The sequence below is a fragment of the Gambusia affinis genome, linkage group LG16, assembly GCF_019740435.1.
Source record: "Gambusia affinis linkage group LG16, SWU_Gaff_1.0, whole genome shotgun sequence".
Taxonomy (NCBI): domain Eukaryota; kingdom Metazoa; phylum Chordata; class Actinopteri; order Cyprinodontiformes; family Poeciliidae; genus Gambusia; species Gambusia affinis.
The window spans coordinates 20,007,316-20,022,578 of record NC_057883.1 but is presented as its reverse complement, the minus strand read 5'-3'; the positions used below and the strand labels follow the sequence as shown (position 1 = coordinate 20,022,578).

General features: G+C 37.1%; 1 protein-coding gene across 1 annotated transcript; it reads left to right on the top strand.

Moving 5' to 3' along the window:
• The first annotated feature begins 912 nt into the window (after positions 1–912).
• Positions 913–4,183, top strand: gsc (goosecoid). The gene is made up of 3 exons (XM_044142625.1): positions 913–1,383; positions 1,889–2,148; positions 3,004–4,183. Exons 1-3 carry the CDS (start codon positions 1,068–1,070, stop codon positions 3,139–3,141), a joined length of 714 nt encoding a protein of 237 aa, XP_043998560.1. The 5' UTR covers positions 913–1,067; the 3' UTR covers positions 3,142–4,183.
• Positions 4,184–15,263: the final 11,080 nt, after the last annotated feature.

Sequence of the window (15,263 nt, the reverse complement as noted above, 5' to 3'; positions counted from 1 at the left end):
AATATTCCGATATGTTCAATTAGCCGTCTCCCTGGGTTAAAGTTTGTGAAATAAGTTTAGCTATATATAATTTTAAATCAGTCGGAAATGATCTCTGCAGAACTGTACGTCTTCGTTAATCACACCTCGGATCTGAACGACACATTTTCACCTCATCAGTTTATCTGAGCGCCTGACGCACGCATGTGTGAACTCCCCACTGAGTCTTAAATGCAATCAACAGCTTCCATTAAGGTCTGCAGCGGGAATCCACGTTCCTGCACAGCCTCGGGGCCGCGTTGATTAGCTGCTTAAAGACCCGATCTGTTCTCCTTTAGGGGCCTGAATGGAAGCGATAATGGGCCGTTATCTTATCCCGGTCAGTAAAGGGGGGGAGAGAGGAAACCGCTGCCAAGGGGGGAAACTAACTTATTCCCCACAGAGAGCAGAGCGGAGGCCGGATAATGAGAGGAATATCAAATTTAATGCGCGGCAGTTTGCGTCTGACATGAAATCAGGTTCATTTTGGATCAAATGCGCAAAAATAGATAAAGGCTCCGATTAAAATCTTGTTTCAATGTGAAAAGCAGGGCCAATTCGGATTGTGAAGAGGTCTATGAAATAGCCTGCAAGCTGCAGTTTGACTCCGAATCTAAACATGTTTAATGATCCAGACTCCTGATGTTTGGCGGCCTGCACGCACTAACGCCGCTGTTCCCTCTGATGGCTCCCGCGACGAGGAAATAATCGGATTACTCCGCAGGAAGAGCCTCCGTGACCCGACAGAGCCTTTCCAATAGTCTGCAAACACTGCGGATTATCTTAATTCAATTAATTCTCAATACACAAACCCGAGGCCCTTCAACCCGGCCTGACTCAGCCTCTGCGCCATGACGTCACGGCCTATAAGAGCAACCCCTCGCGCAGCAGTTCGCATCCTGAACCGGAGCTGGCTCTGCAGCGCGTGCAGAGGAGAGAAGAGCGCAGCCGCGTCACCATGTCGCCTTCAGCCTGAACTTTCTTTCCGCTTCCTCAGGAGTTTTGATTCCTAGTTTGATCAAGTTTTCCCTCCTCCGCGCAGCCGCGTGATGCCCGCCGGGATGTTTAGCATTGACAGCATCCTGTCCGGACGGCCGAACTGTAAGGAGCCGCTGCTGCTGCACCGGAGCGGCCCCGTGGTGCTTCCCGCCGGCCTCACGGACACCATCTACACCGACTACAGCGGACTGTACTCGGCTGCCCGCGGACCGTCCCCGCCGGGGGTCCACGCATTGAGCGGGGCAAGGATCGGATATAACGGCTACTACTACGGACAGCTGCAGGTCCAGGGGCCAGGAGGAGGTCCGCCTTGCTGCGGGGCCGTGCCCGGCCTCAGTCCGCAGCAGTGCCCCTGCTTCCCCGCAGGTAGGGAACCCCCCATAATTCTCAATTCACAGCTTAATAGAAATTAAATCTGCTTCTTACAAAATGTAAATGACTATTTTCATATGACAAAAATAAGATAAATATGCATTTGTTGAATTGTTTCAGTTGTATTAGTTTTAAAACGATCGTTAAAAGCAAATTTGAACATCGCCCTTGATCTTCACAGTTATGTTAATCCTTTTACAACTTTAAAAGTGTTTTAAGACAAGAACATGTTAAATGCGCAAAAATGCCGCTTTTTTGATTACTTAAACTAAAATTTCAAATTTCATCTGATTTCTGCTGCACACGTCGTCATGTTTTGGGTTGTTTGTGTTGTCCTCGATGTTCTGTTAGATCAGAAAAAAGTTTTAAAACTGCAGAAAAACTCAAAGATGAACAAAAATAACACAAAAGTAGGCTAATCATCTTGATATAGCATATAAATCTACGAAATATCCTCATTTCTGTTCCTCAGACGCTTCAGTTTGTTCCCGTCTTACAGGCTACGACAGCCCGGCCTCGGTGCTCCTGTCCCCGGTTCCTCACCACATGATGTCCTACATGAACATGGGCAGTCTGTCGCGGACCGAGCTGCAACTCCTCAACCAGCTGCACTGCCGCAGGAAGCGCAGGCATCGAACCATCTTCACCGACGAGCAGCTGGAGGCTCTTGAGGGCCTCTTCCAGGAGACCAAGTACCCGGACGTGGGGACGCGGGAGCAGCTGGCCCGGAAAGTTCACCTGCGGGAGGAGAAGGTCGAGGTGGGATACGTTTTCTTTTTCCTTTTTAAAATATTGATTGAAATCAGGAAGACATTTATCTCTTTTCATTTATTATTATTATTATTATTATTATTATTATTATTATTATTATTATTATTATTATTATTATTATATAATAATAATAACATATATATATATATATATATATATATATATATATATATATATATATATATATATATATATATATATATATATATATATATATATATATATATATATATATATATATATATATATATATATATATATATATATATATACATATATATATATATATATATGTATATATATATATATATATGTATATTGATTAATTAACGTGGTTTATTATTATTATTATTATTATTATTATTATTATTATTATTATTATTATTATCTTTTATAGGCTTAATTCATTTGTATTTCTTTTGAAACTATTTGAATCACTGGTCCATTTGTTTGATTCCTTTTTACAAAATTATAACCTTTTGAAATACATTAAATTCGGCTATTTGTAACATTCAGTAATAAAGCTTATTAATTTTATGCGTTGTTTTATGCTTATCTTTTCTTGTCTAAAATTTGTCTATTGAAATTTAGACCCAGTCTGCCAACAATATTTACCCGTGGAAATGAAATAAAATAAAAGCAAAGACAATACTGACAGTATTAATAAAAGAAAAATACATAAAACGGGTACAAACAAGATTATTTAATTTTATTTCGTTAATATCAAAAAAATCAACATATTGAAGTCTGCATTTTTGCCATCAAACGTATTGTATATAAATCATGGTGGGAAACCATTTGCATATCAGAGTTTTCTCACTTCTTGCTTCCGGTGTCCTGCAGGTGTGGTTCAAGAACCGTCGCGCCAAGTGGAGGCGGCAGAAGCGCTCCTCCTCGGAGGAGTCGGAGAACTCTCAGAAATGGAGCAAAAAAGCGGAGAAAACGGACGGGACTAAAAGCGACGCGGACTCTGACAGCTGATGGAGACGGGGACGCGCGTGATGTAATGTTGCACAGGTGTACATATCGTTTTATTATTGTCTCTGTGACGCCTATTTATGTTTAATTTAAAACTCCTTTAATGTCGTAGTTTAAAGCGCGCGCACTCACTGTGCACCACGTGACCGTTTGTGGATGTTAATTGTTGGTGCACGTGCAGATTCGCTGTACAAGCTCTCGTGTGTAATTAATTAGAAATAAAGTGACATCATTAAATCTTCGGCGGAAGACGGCGCTCTGCGCGCACACCATGCGCGCTCACAGCGCTGGGCTTCCGGCTGAAACTGTAAAAATCAGAAGTTTAAATTTGGATTTCACTGAAGACAAAATGATAAATGATCCAATTTTAAAGCAGAATCTGTTGTGTTTTTGACAATTTTCCCTAAGCAAATTGAAATTACCAACATGTTGGAACAAAAATGTGTTTTTATCTCCAAACCAAAACGATGTAAATTAAAGTTACAGAAACAGCAGCAGAAAGGAAGCTTATCTGAAGCTGATTTGTGTTTCAGGGTGTAAAAACGTATTTTCTTTTATTTATCTGGTCTTGTAAATATGATTATTATAAAGAATCTTATTTAATCTCTCAATTAGAGTGTAAAATATCTTTATTTCTGTCATGAAAAACGTACAAAAATAAATTCCTGCACATCAGTTTTCAGAAATTTAAACTTGGTTTCAAGAAAATTATGAGTCAAATGTTGGTAAAAGAGCATCTTTGTTACTAGATATGAGTGTCTCATTGTATCTGTGAAAGATGTGAAGAAATATAATTTTATGTAAATATGAAACTAAGTAGATAAATAAAAACCTCTGTGAGGTTCAAATCAATTTGAAGGCAAAATGAGCCAAACTGGAGTAGAAAATTATTTTTCATTGCTTAACAAGAGAAACACAATGCAGGTAAAAGCTCTAATACCTGTTTCAAAAACAATGTGTTTGCAGGTGGATATGTTTGTCAAACATTCAGCATTAAATCAAATATGAAAAAAAAAGAACTAAGTTAAATCTGAATAAAAAATATAAGCGCAATATAAGTCATTTTGTTGGTTATTTTTCCAGCAAGGTCTGTTTTTTCTCATGTCTTTCTCTCATTTAATTGGAAATGTAACATTTTAAAGCAGCTGGTGTTTCAGTTCTACAGAAATACAAAAACAGATCTGCATATGGAAGTCCAGCAAGATAAAAAAATGCAGCCCTAAAAATAATCGCGCCCTGAAATTCACTTCAAAACCTGATAATGAATTGTTTTTGGTCTTTCTGACCAAAAGCACTGATTTGAACTCTCCTAAAATAGATTTATCTATGACTGCATTTTGTGGAGCTCCCACCTAATGTATGCAGAATATATTTAAGCTGCTGTACGTTTTTTCCATCAGACCATTTTTCATGTTTTAGATCTCTTTCATCTTTCCATTACCAACGTTCCAGACTGCAAAAGTTCCTCACAGCAGCAGAAAATACAAATAATCCTGGACGAGGTGAGATTCTGCAGCAGAGTCTCTGAGGCTCGTAAACACAAGCAGGATTGTGCTGAGGAATGAAGGGGAGGGGGCTAAGCATTAAAATATTCTTCTACTTTTTCCAGAGATTTTTATTCCAAAGACAAGTGAAGTCCTGCAAAAATTCCCCTTTGATTTTACAAGGATTAAACTGGAAACTGGGATTTGTTTCGGCTGAGTTTTCCCACATTTATCCGAGGAATTCCAAACAAACAGCGGCAGCAGCATGCAAGCACATGTGGGGAAGGTTTTGTGTTGAGATTTGCATGAACGGCTTCTTCCTCCGTCACTGAGCTGGAAAACGAGCCACCGATGCAACAGATGCAACATCTGAACCAAATAGAAGGGGGGAAAGGATTTTAATCTGCTCAAACTTAGAGGTTTAGTTGATTTAATTGCAAAAAAATGACAACATATTTTAGGTTTCCGCTTACTTTTTAAATGCATTCATCAACATATAAACTGGTGAAAATCAATTAGAGCTAGATGTTTTAAAAATCATTCTTGTAAAATAAAAAAGCTTCCAGATACCACAACATGTTTGATGTGATTTGAAAAAATTTAAAAATGAGAAAAATAAAACTTAGCAAAAAATGTAAACAAGACTCACCGAGGATTCTCATCAAGGCAAAGTCAACGTTTTGAAACAGATTTATTTGACTTAAGACTGCAGTTACAGAGAGACGTTTGATTCTCTGAATAACTAAGTTATACTAAATTTACAACAAAAATCACCATATATGTTTCAGCTCATTAGTAATCAGAAACTCCCCGATCCTGAAGCTCTGAATGTTTTGCTCTGGAGGATGGTGGAAGAAAGTTTTGCAGGAATGATCCAGAGACACAAAACCTCATTCTGCAAGTTAAGGTCAACATTTATAGATGACCAGATGGTCTGCGGTGTTGTGAAGGGGAGCACATTAATCGGCAGATGAAGGAAAACTTCTCCAATATGAAAGTCGGAGACAAAGATGAGCCGACGAGTCAAAGATGTGCAGCTGTTCAAATCTGATGGAGTTTTATCCTCTTTTTTTGGCAGCTTTTTTCAGATCTGAACTTGATTTAAACACAGAGCGGCTTCGTCTGACTTGATCTCATCATTCTGAAATAGATCTACTGACTGTGAGCTTCAGCCATCGTGGCCGCCGTCCTTCCCTCTCCTGTAGCAATAGCAGCAGCTGCCTGAAGGCCTGAAACCTGCCGTTGATTTTCATACTCCTTACCAACTTAGTGGCCCTCACAATAGGTCAAATTCAGTTTCTGTTGCTTTTCTTGGATCGTCTCTCCTGCAGCTATTACAAGTAAAAATTGATTAATTCATCCTGTTGCTTCTAACTAAAAGATTGGAAGCTGTACATTTAAAACTATTCAAACAACTAGAAGGTGTGAATATTATTGGATATTGGATAAATTACCCTTTAGGATAATTGAAAAAAAAAAAACCCTTGGTTTAGACTACATGTGCCTTCAGCGTGATGTGTTGATCAGAAAAATTAACAAATACGTTTCGTTTTAAGGCTCTACAATTGTTTGGATTCTGAAAATCAGTTTTTATGATCGCAACATAATTACATTTTAACAGTAGATTCTTTAGTCACAACAGGATTTGTTTTATGATAGAATTGAAAGCTATGATTGACCGTATTTATGCTGACAATTAACCTGATAAGTGGAGTTCAATCATAAACATTGGTGGATTATTTTAAAACTAGAATGCAGCCAATTTACTGTTTGAGCTAGTTTTAATTTATTTATATGTGCACCAGTTGTAGATGACATTTTTAAGACTGTATTGAAAATCATATTTGTAACTTTTAAGATGAATAAAAAAGAATTGTAGTGTGAGTTACTTTAGACCGGAACATTTTTTCCAGTGCTTTTTTTTTTAGTTCCAGTGTCTAAATATTATTTGACAGGTGGCAGAAGTTCTCTGTCATGCCGTAGGAAAGTTTTGTACTTATTTAACTTTGATGGTTATTTAACTTTAGATGCTTCATGGTACTGAAGTGCTTTCACTGTCAATAACTCAACTTTTATTTGTGTAATTTATTAGTGTTGTAATTCTGGTCTATTTTATGATGTTATTTTTAAAGTGATATGGTGCAAAGGCAGAAAATAACTGATTTCATCATTTTATCTGACTGATTGTTGGTGGCCCTTTCAGACATTGTGCATAAGGCGGCTGCCCAGGGCAGCGTCAGAAAAGGGAGTGATGTAACTTATCTGTAGTTGGTACCCAGAACAGGTTTTCTATTATTTTTCTGGTTGTGCAGTCAATAGGGAGTTGTCATCAGCGTTCGACCCCTACTCTCTGTTGAGAAGAGGAAAACCAGCTTATGTGCTTTTTGCGGATTTGTGCTGCGTTTTCTCCCAGCCCAGAGTCTAATTTTGTGAAACTGAAATGTTTGGACGACGTCTGCAGGAGGGGCTTACCCTGGGAAACATTCATGCCAGAATCATCAATGCAGTTTGGAAGGAGTTTTGGTTGAACAGTATCTAAATATGAGCTTATTTTATTTTTATGTTTTGATCAGACTTTTGAATCTATTCATTGTAAACATTTCTATGATATTAATTTACTTCATAATTTATTAAAAATGTTTTTGGGGGTATGATTATACAGCATGTTTGAATTTATTCTAGGTTTTCTATAATCCACATAAATACTCAAATTTATGTTTTTGCGATCATTCAGCAACTTTTTAACAAGTTGTGCTAATAGTTAAAACATTTTTTTAGAGATTAAGAAGGACTGCAGTTGGTAGTTGCCAACATAAATAAGGCTGTGCTTGACTGAGATCTAAAGAAAACTTAGAAGTTAAGAAAGGTATTGGAAGCCATTACAGGAGAGTCCAAGATCATTAATTCAGACTACTGGATGTGGATACAAAATCTTAAAACTAAAACTGACTTGTCAGATTAAAGGGAAATTGCTAGAATGTTAAACGACACACCAGTAATGAGTAACTGGAACTAGAAATGAACTGGAAGCTACTACAACACCAGTGTACATTGTAGAAACCATCAAGGAAGCTGGTGGTAGCATCATGCTGTGAGCTGATTGGTTGCTGGTGGTCACTAAAGTGAATGGAATAATAAGAGAAGAGAGTCTGAGTTGATCTTTAACCAAGAACTAGATGACTGAAAGTTGGACACCGCTGAATATTCCAGTAAGATAAAGATCCCAAACACATTGAAATGTATTTAATATTTGATGCAAGATGCTAAAATTAAGTTTCAAGAATGACATTCCCAAAGACTTGACCTTCTGTGGGAAGCGACCAAAATTGTCTCAGATTTCAAATATCTTGTGGTGCATGTTTAACAGATGAGGGTGTCATTATCTGTGGGAATCATGCCACAGATAATGAGCTGCATTTTTGCTTCCTGCTAACAGCACAAACCCAATTCTGTTTGATGAATCTAAGTGCAGTCTTACAGAAAAAAGTTAACATTTTTAAAACAAATTGAACGTCCTTTAATAACCTTAAGGAAAAGTACATTCATGAAATAAATTAGGATTGATGCCAGGCATCCTCACATCGCCACTTTAACCATTATGTGTTTTGCTGAGTCATTTAAAAGAAGTTTTTAAGTGATCTGGGTCACCAAGCTAATTCCATTACATACAGGTGAGGAACAGAGATAGATGTCATGAAGGTTACTATGACAACCAAGATGTTGCTATGAAAGGTAATTTGATTGAATCATGGCTTATTTATTTATTTATTTTGATTTATACTTCCATGTATCCCCTAAGACAGACCTGGGGATAAAGTCTTGTCTGACTTAAGAAACTCCAGTTATTTTAATTTATTTGGTAGTTTCAATGCACATCATCAATTAACATTTCTGTAAATGCACCAGATTTAGCCTAAAAGCTGTTTTTCCAGTTTGGATAATGCTCAAGTTGTCTTTCAAAAAAAAAAAAAAAAGAAGGCTGTTTAATCAGGGTTAAAATGACTTAATCATGTCAATAAATATAAAAAATGCAAACATTACATACAAAACAAAGAAACTATAACCTGATTATCTCTAAAGGTGTGCTAAGAAATTGAAACTAAATTGTCAAAGTAGAAAAATGACATTAGTGTCATCACAGTGGTTAAAATTGAGCATATTTGCAATGCAAAGGTAGAGTTTTACCATCAGGAGCCAAGATGAACTCCAGCTGAAAAATCCCAGCAGCTGGAAGGCTGCATAACTTCAACGTGGTCATAAAGAATGAAAGAAAAACGATGTTTAATTTGTAGACGTTTTCATTCACACAGCAATTTTCATGTGCAAAGCATAACAAACCCACGTTCCATTAAAAACATACAATTACAGACTATGAATAAAGGTGCAAATATCAAGAACAGACCTGCTCATATTCTGTGCCCTAAGTATTAAAATTTACTGTATACGATTAAATTTGAGCTAATTTTGCTGGGAGTAATGGGCAAAAATTTCAGTCTGTATTTCTCTTCAAAACTGTTGAACAATATCACTAAAAGCCTTGCAGCTGGAGTTGCAGAATATAAACTCAAGGGGAAAAATACAAGTAAACACCAAATAAAAGTCTTAACATTTTAAAACAAGACTGAAAGTCATGCATCATTCTGTAATCCCCTTTGGAATAATGATTCCTTCTCAAAATATTAATATGAGCCAACATCTCACTGATGATGATCCATTACCTTTCTCCTGATTTCTTTATATAAATGTATGGCTGTACATACATACTGCTTGTTTTATCTTTTATTTGTTCTAAAGTGTAACTCCAAACTCCTTGTTTTTGCTCATGATCTTGTAAGATTGAAGCAGTTACGTCTAGTTGGATAAAAAGGTGAGAAACATATTAACCAACAATTCATTTATGTAACTGGAAATTTGTCTGGATATGTGTGTGAGCGCATCAAATTCTCTAAATCTGTAATCTGTATTGATTTAGAGGAACTTCCTGTAGAGGAGACTGATGGGTTTGATTTTGTTCCCCCGAAACATCTGGAGCAAACTGAAATCAAAGATATGAATTTTTTCTCTCTAGGGAAGTTTCAAAAAGATGAAGAGCAAAAGTTTCTTAGGAAACTCAGCTTTGGGTCGTGATTGGCAGCGTTACGGCTTATGTTAAATCTGGAACCATTGATAGGTTTGTTTTTCATCAGATTTCCAATTTTTTATTATTTTTTTTGCTTGATTCAAAGTTTTCTTCTCACTTCAGGCCAAGCACTGCAAAGCAAAATATTTTTTGGGTAGAGTTTGTACAATATCCACAACATATGATAAAAAAATTTAATATGAATGCAAATTATATCAATGCTGAAGTTTTATGTAACATCTTAAACAAAAATCAAGAAGTATTGTTGGGTAAACTACACAAACATGCATGCTGCACAATCCTTTGTTTTCTGAATTAAATTTTAACAGGTGAATCTGCTGAGCCTTTTCTTTTCATTCACAGCTTGGAGACCATAAACACTTGAAAATCTCTGAGGATTCACATCGACCCTGTGGGTTTCGGTTGATTGGCCTTTTACACCCACAAAGATCATTTCTACCGCCACTTTGCGTTTCATTTTCATTCATTCTGTTCCCATTTATACTTTATTGGTGCTTTCATAAGAGCTGCAATTAAAGGCCAATTAGCTTTGTAAACTTTTACTGCAATTGAATTTGCTCCAGAAATACAATTTCTATAACATTTGCCATGACATCCTGCACCAGCTCCTTTTTTAATGCTTCACTTCCAGACAAACACTCAGCCGAGTTCAAGGGGAGATTGTTGTATTGGTTAACCAAAGTCTAAAACCATAAACTCTGTTGAAGTCGACCAGAACAATACAGAGAACAGAAATCTTGATGTGAGGAGACAGAAGTGTTAAACAAAAACACAGGAAACTGGTACAATATCTCCGGGCTTTGAGGTCGGTAACGTTGTGACAGTCTGAATGCTTTTTACCCCAAAGAGGGCCCAATATGTGAAAGTTTATGAACTTTTCCTGTTGGTACATTCTTGCCTGGCAAAACTCAATCAACTCCTATACAGAGCTCAGAGAAGACCTAAAGGGGAAATACTTTTTTAACCTGATCAGAAATGTTTTCTCCTTGTTAGAGCCCAAAGCTTTGCAGAAAAACCAACATCAAGTGAATTTCAGAAGCTATGTGTTTAGATCCAGAGTGAAAAGAAGTTCAAAGACAAAAATAACTTAACTGTACCAAGAAAACAACCAGAAGCTTCTGGGAAAGTACCTTGCAAATTCCAGGAAATTGCTGCTAAATTCTAGATGGTACAAAAAACGTTAACTTTAATCTCATCTAATGCAAGTAATCTGTTAGTTTCAGGAAGATAGGCTAAAATATTAGGAAATATAAGCCTTAATTGCCATTAAACACCAAAATATAACCTTTAAATTTTAAGAAGGTATACCATAAATTCCTGAAATTACACTTTAAATTTTAGCAAAAATAATTAATGAAAGTTACCTTTAAATTAGAAGACAGTAATCTTTAGGTTTTGAGTTGTGAGAAAGTTACCTGCATGGCAAAGTATAATTTAAGTTTCAGGGAAAATAAAGCAATTTATTAACAAGTATGTTCCATAAGGTGTCTAAAATTAACTTAAACTAGTAGGAAAATAAACTTTAGGGGACATGAAAGTAACATGATTTATGAGGCATTAGCAGTAACCTCGAGTGTCTGAGAAGTTAATTTGGAAAAGATTATAGAAAAATAACCTGTAAGTTTCAACCCTTAAGTTACAGGGAATCTTGATGTTACAGGAAGGAAACCTGCATATTGTGGATCAGAAATGGTAAAAATGTGGGAAAAATTTGTTTTCCCAAAAGCTTTAGGAAAATACCAGTAAGTCCCAGGAAAGGTATTTACTTTTCCTGTAAGAATTTAACTTACAGGAAAAGACTGAGCTATTCAAGAAAAATGTCTTTTAAATTCAGAGAAAATATTCTATAAATCTTTGGAATTTAATATGTAAGCCACATGAAAGTTCTCATCGACTCTTAAGAAAACCTGCAAGTTCTGAGAAAGCATTCTGTGAGCTATAAAGAAGTAACTTTTAAGTTCCAGAAGGTACAAAATTTTCACTTTTAATTTCTGGGAGAATATCCCATAAATTCCAAGAAAGTAACCTGTGGGTGTCAGCAACCACTAACCCATAGCCAGAGATATTTAAATTTAGCAAGATCATTTCTTTTTTTACCTGGAAGTATGTTGAAGGTAACTTGTGAGAAAGAAACCTGCATATTGTGGGAAAATGTCCCATAAATTTTAGGAACGTGACCAAGAAGTTCTTTCCACTTATCTGGACGCAGAGATTCTCCTGCCGTCATCTGAAATAATGCAGAGGACTAACTGATTAGTTCAAGTCCCTATGGAACTACAAACATGCTCTAAAATCTAATCAGTAATTGAGACGTAGTTCTCTGTGAACTGTTTTCACCAGCTCGCCCTCTCCTGGTCATTTGGGCAGAGAAAGCCGGGCGGCTGCAGCAGCTTCAGGGAACCACAGTGAGAACTCGCTCTCTGAGATCTGGACCCAACACAAACCATTAAAAAAACACCGTCCCTAATAATTCCTCATATGATTTATTAAGTGCTTGGCTGCAAAGCTAGCAGCCGCACTCATCAATCTTTTGCTCCAGCGGCAGTAATTTTCTATTTCACAAATTTAATGCGGCTCGTTTTTTTTTTTTTTTAAACCATTATTTCTTTGACCTTTTCATACACAATTCCCAGCACTTGGAAAAACAAAGGTGGAGTCCAAGAAAAATTAGGTACTGAGTTAACTTTCAGAGCAGATAAATCTCGATTCCTTGTGGCTATGTCCTGAAAAAAAAGAAGGAAAAAAAAAGGGATTCTTGTTTCTGTCTTATGTAAGCTCATCTGATGATGCAGACGCCTGATTAACTTCCTTCTTTTCCAGCACATTCTTGCACATGTCGGAGAAGGTCTGGGGTCTGCAGAACTTTAGCCGTCGAGGATTTGGCGGCTGAACTGACAGCTCCTGGGTGGATTCCCTGCTCTAAAGATAGACAGGGGTGTTGGCTGGCCTGTGGTCCGCAGGCCGAAACAGCTCAGAGAAGGGCCTCCCTCATCATGGCTGCCTCAGCCACTCACAAACCAGGGAAAAGACAAATAACGCATATTTCCACATAATGTAAACTTCCCTCTGTGTTATTACCATACTTCAGCGGCGTGATGGCGGTTTGCAGTTTGTTTTTGTTGCGTCCATGACTGTCTTCCTGGCCCCAAGATCTTTCCAAAGAGCCGAATCCTGGGGCCACTTTGGGGCTGGAGGGAACCTCTGAAGCACATAAAAGCATGTCCAAACACGGAGCGGAGGAGCGCCAACATGTGGCGGCTGCCTGTCAACTCAGCTCAGACTTCACATCCACACACATTTATTGGATTAACTGTTTTTTTTTTTCGCTCTCTCCCTATTTACACAGGAGCCGATTCAAGCTGGCTCCATCAAAGTGCTCAGAAGACTTTTATATCGGAAATATCCCAGGAATCTTGGAATATTGCAGAATGGGAGAATGCTTGTTTTTCTTCTTAGTTTCACCACTAATTGACCCACAAGAGTAGATATTTTCTTGTAATTAGTATAAATCTGACTAATTTGATTGGGTATAAAGTATTGTCTTCTGTTTTCATTTAGGTCATCACAATAAATTTGAAATAAAATCTACAAAAAGACAAACAATGCATTAGATGTTATAAATTAAATTCACAATGATGGAAAAAAAATACTTCCTTTTACAGATACTTTAATATGTTCCAGAAATATTTTACACCACTTTTCCAAATTACTATCCCAGGAGAAGCATATATCCAGCTGAAAACTAAAAGTAATCAGTCTAGTGTTTAATTCTCACTTCAAAATATTAATGTAAAGACAATGAGATTTGAGATATCATTTTCAGAAAGGCCAAAAGGTAAGAGTACTGAGATTTTACAGTGAAAATTCTTTCATTCAGTGGTAAACAAAAATAAGTCAATAACTCTGCAGCTCTGCTACTGTGGTCTGTTTTTCATTCTGAATGTTTCTGCGTGTCTGAGAACGTCAACAAGTCAGAATGACTGGAAAGCTGTTCATAAAGAGAACTCTGAACAGTGAAGAATCTGTTCAGAATGTTTGCTCACAGCTTAGGGAATCAATTCAGAGGTGAGAATCTGTCAAGAATCTGCTGGGAATATTACCAAGGTTGTAAAACCGATCTATTTCAGCCATTTAGCTGGGAATATATTCAGGGTGAAGAATCTGATCAGGAATTAAAAATTTGTGATCTACTCAGATTTTTTTAAATTTGTTAAAAATGTGTTTTAAAAGATGGAATATGAGCTAAAGGCTCAGAATTTGTTTTTAGAGACCAGAATCTCTTCAAATTATATTATATTATCTATCCATCCATTTTATAACATCCTTGTCCCTTAGAGGGGTCCAGCTAACGTTCCGGTCGAGAGACGGGGTTCAACCTGGACAGGTCGCCAGTCTGTTGCAGGACAACGCAGAGACAGACAACCATGCACACACACACACACACACACACACACACGCACACACACACACACACACCCACACACACGCACACGCACGCACACACACACACCCACACCTAGAGAGAATTTAGAGAGACCAATTAACCTGACAGTCATGTTTTTGGACTGTGGAAGGAAGCCAGAGAGAACACACGCATACACAGGGAGAACATGCAATGTGCAGAAAGACTCTGGGCCGGGAATCGAACCCGGGACCTTCTTGCTGCAGGGCAACAGTGCTACCAGCTGCGCCACTGTGCAGCCCTTGTATTCTATTCTATTCTATTCTATTCTATTCTATTCTATTCTATTCTATTCTATTCTATTAATGTACAATAATTTCTAATAAAATGATTTGTTTTACTGGAAAGATAAGAAAAAAACAAAATGTTACATAAAAAAGAAAAAAAACAAAAATCCCTCCATCATTTCTATCTGGTCAACCTTTCTGGGTCACAGGTAAGACAGGTGGGTGAGAGGGAGCCTCCACCCTGGACAATTCACCTGTCTATTATGGAGAATTGCACAGAATATCATACAGTATAAAGTGAAGTGCTTGGGTTATTTGCATAAAGTAATTTTCAGGGTAGATGCAGCTGAATTTTCTGTTTGCATTTCATTATATCCTAGGGGACTGCATAGCACAAATAATTTAAAATATATAAAGAAAGTCACATTTATGTTGCCTTTTTACACTGACTTAGACTTTTATGGTTTTGGAATAATAAAGTTTGGTTAAAAAATAAGCCTGCAAGCAGAAGGACAGCCTTGGTATAACTAAAGTTTTTTTCTCCAGTTTCAAGAACGTTTTTTTTTATTGCTGTTCATTTTGATTTTACGTGATGCTATAAATTTGAATCACAGAAGAATGTTATATTTGCCACACACAGTCGAGATGAATATATGCATGCATATTTTTATAACCAAATAATTTGGTGTGCAGTGAGCAATAAAGTGCAAAAGCATGGTGGTTGTGTGGAAATGATCTTGATTTTTATATTTATCTGCAGTTTACTTATTTTGTTCCAGGTCAGATTGACTGAAACTCTGTAAATCACCTCG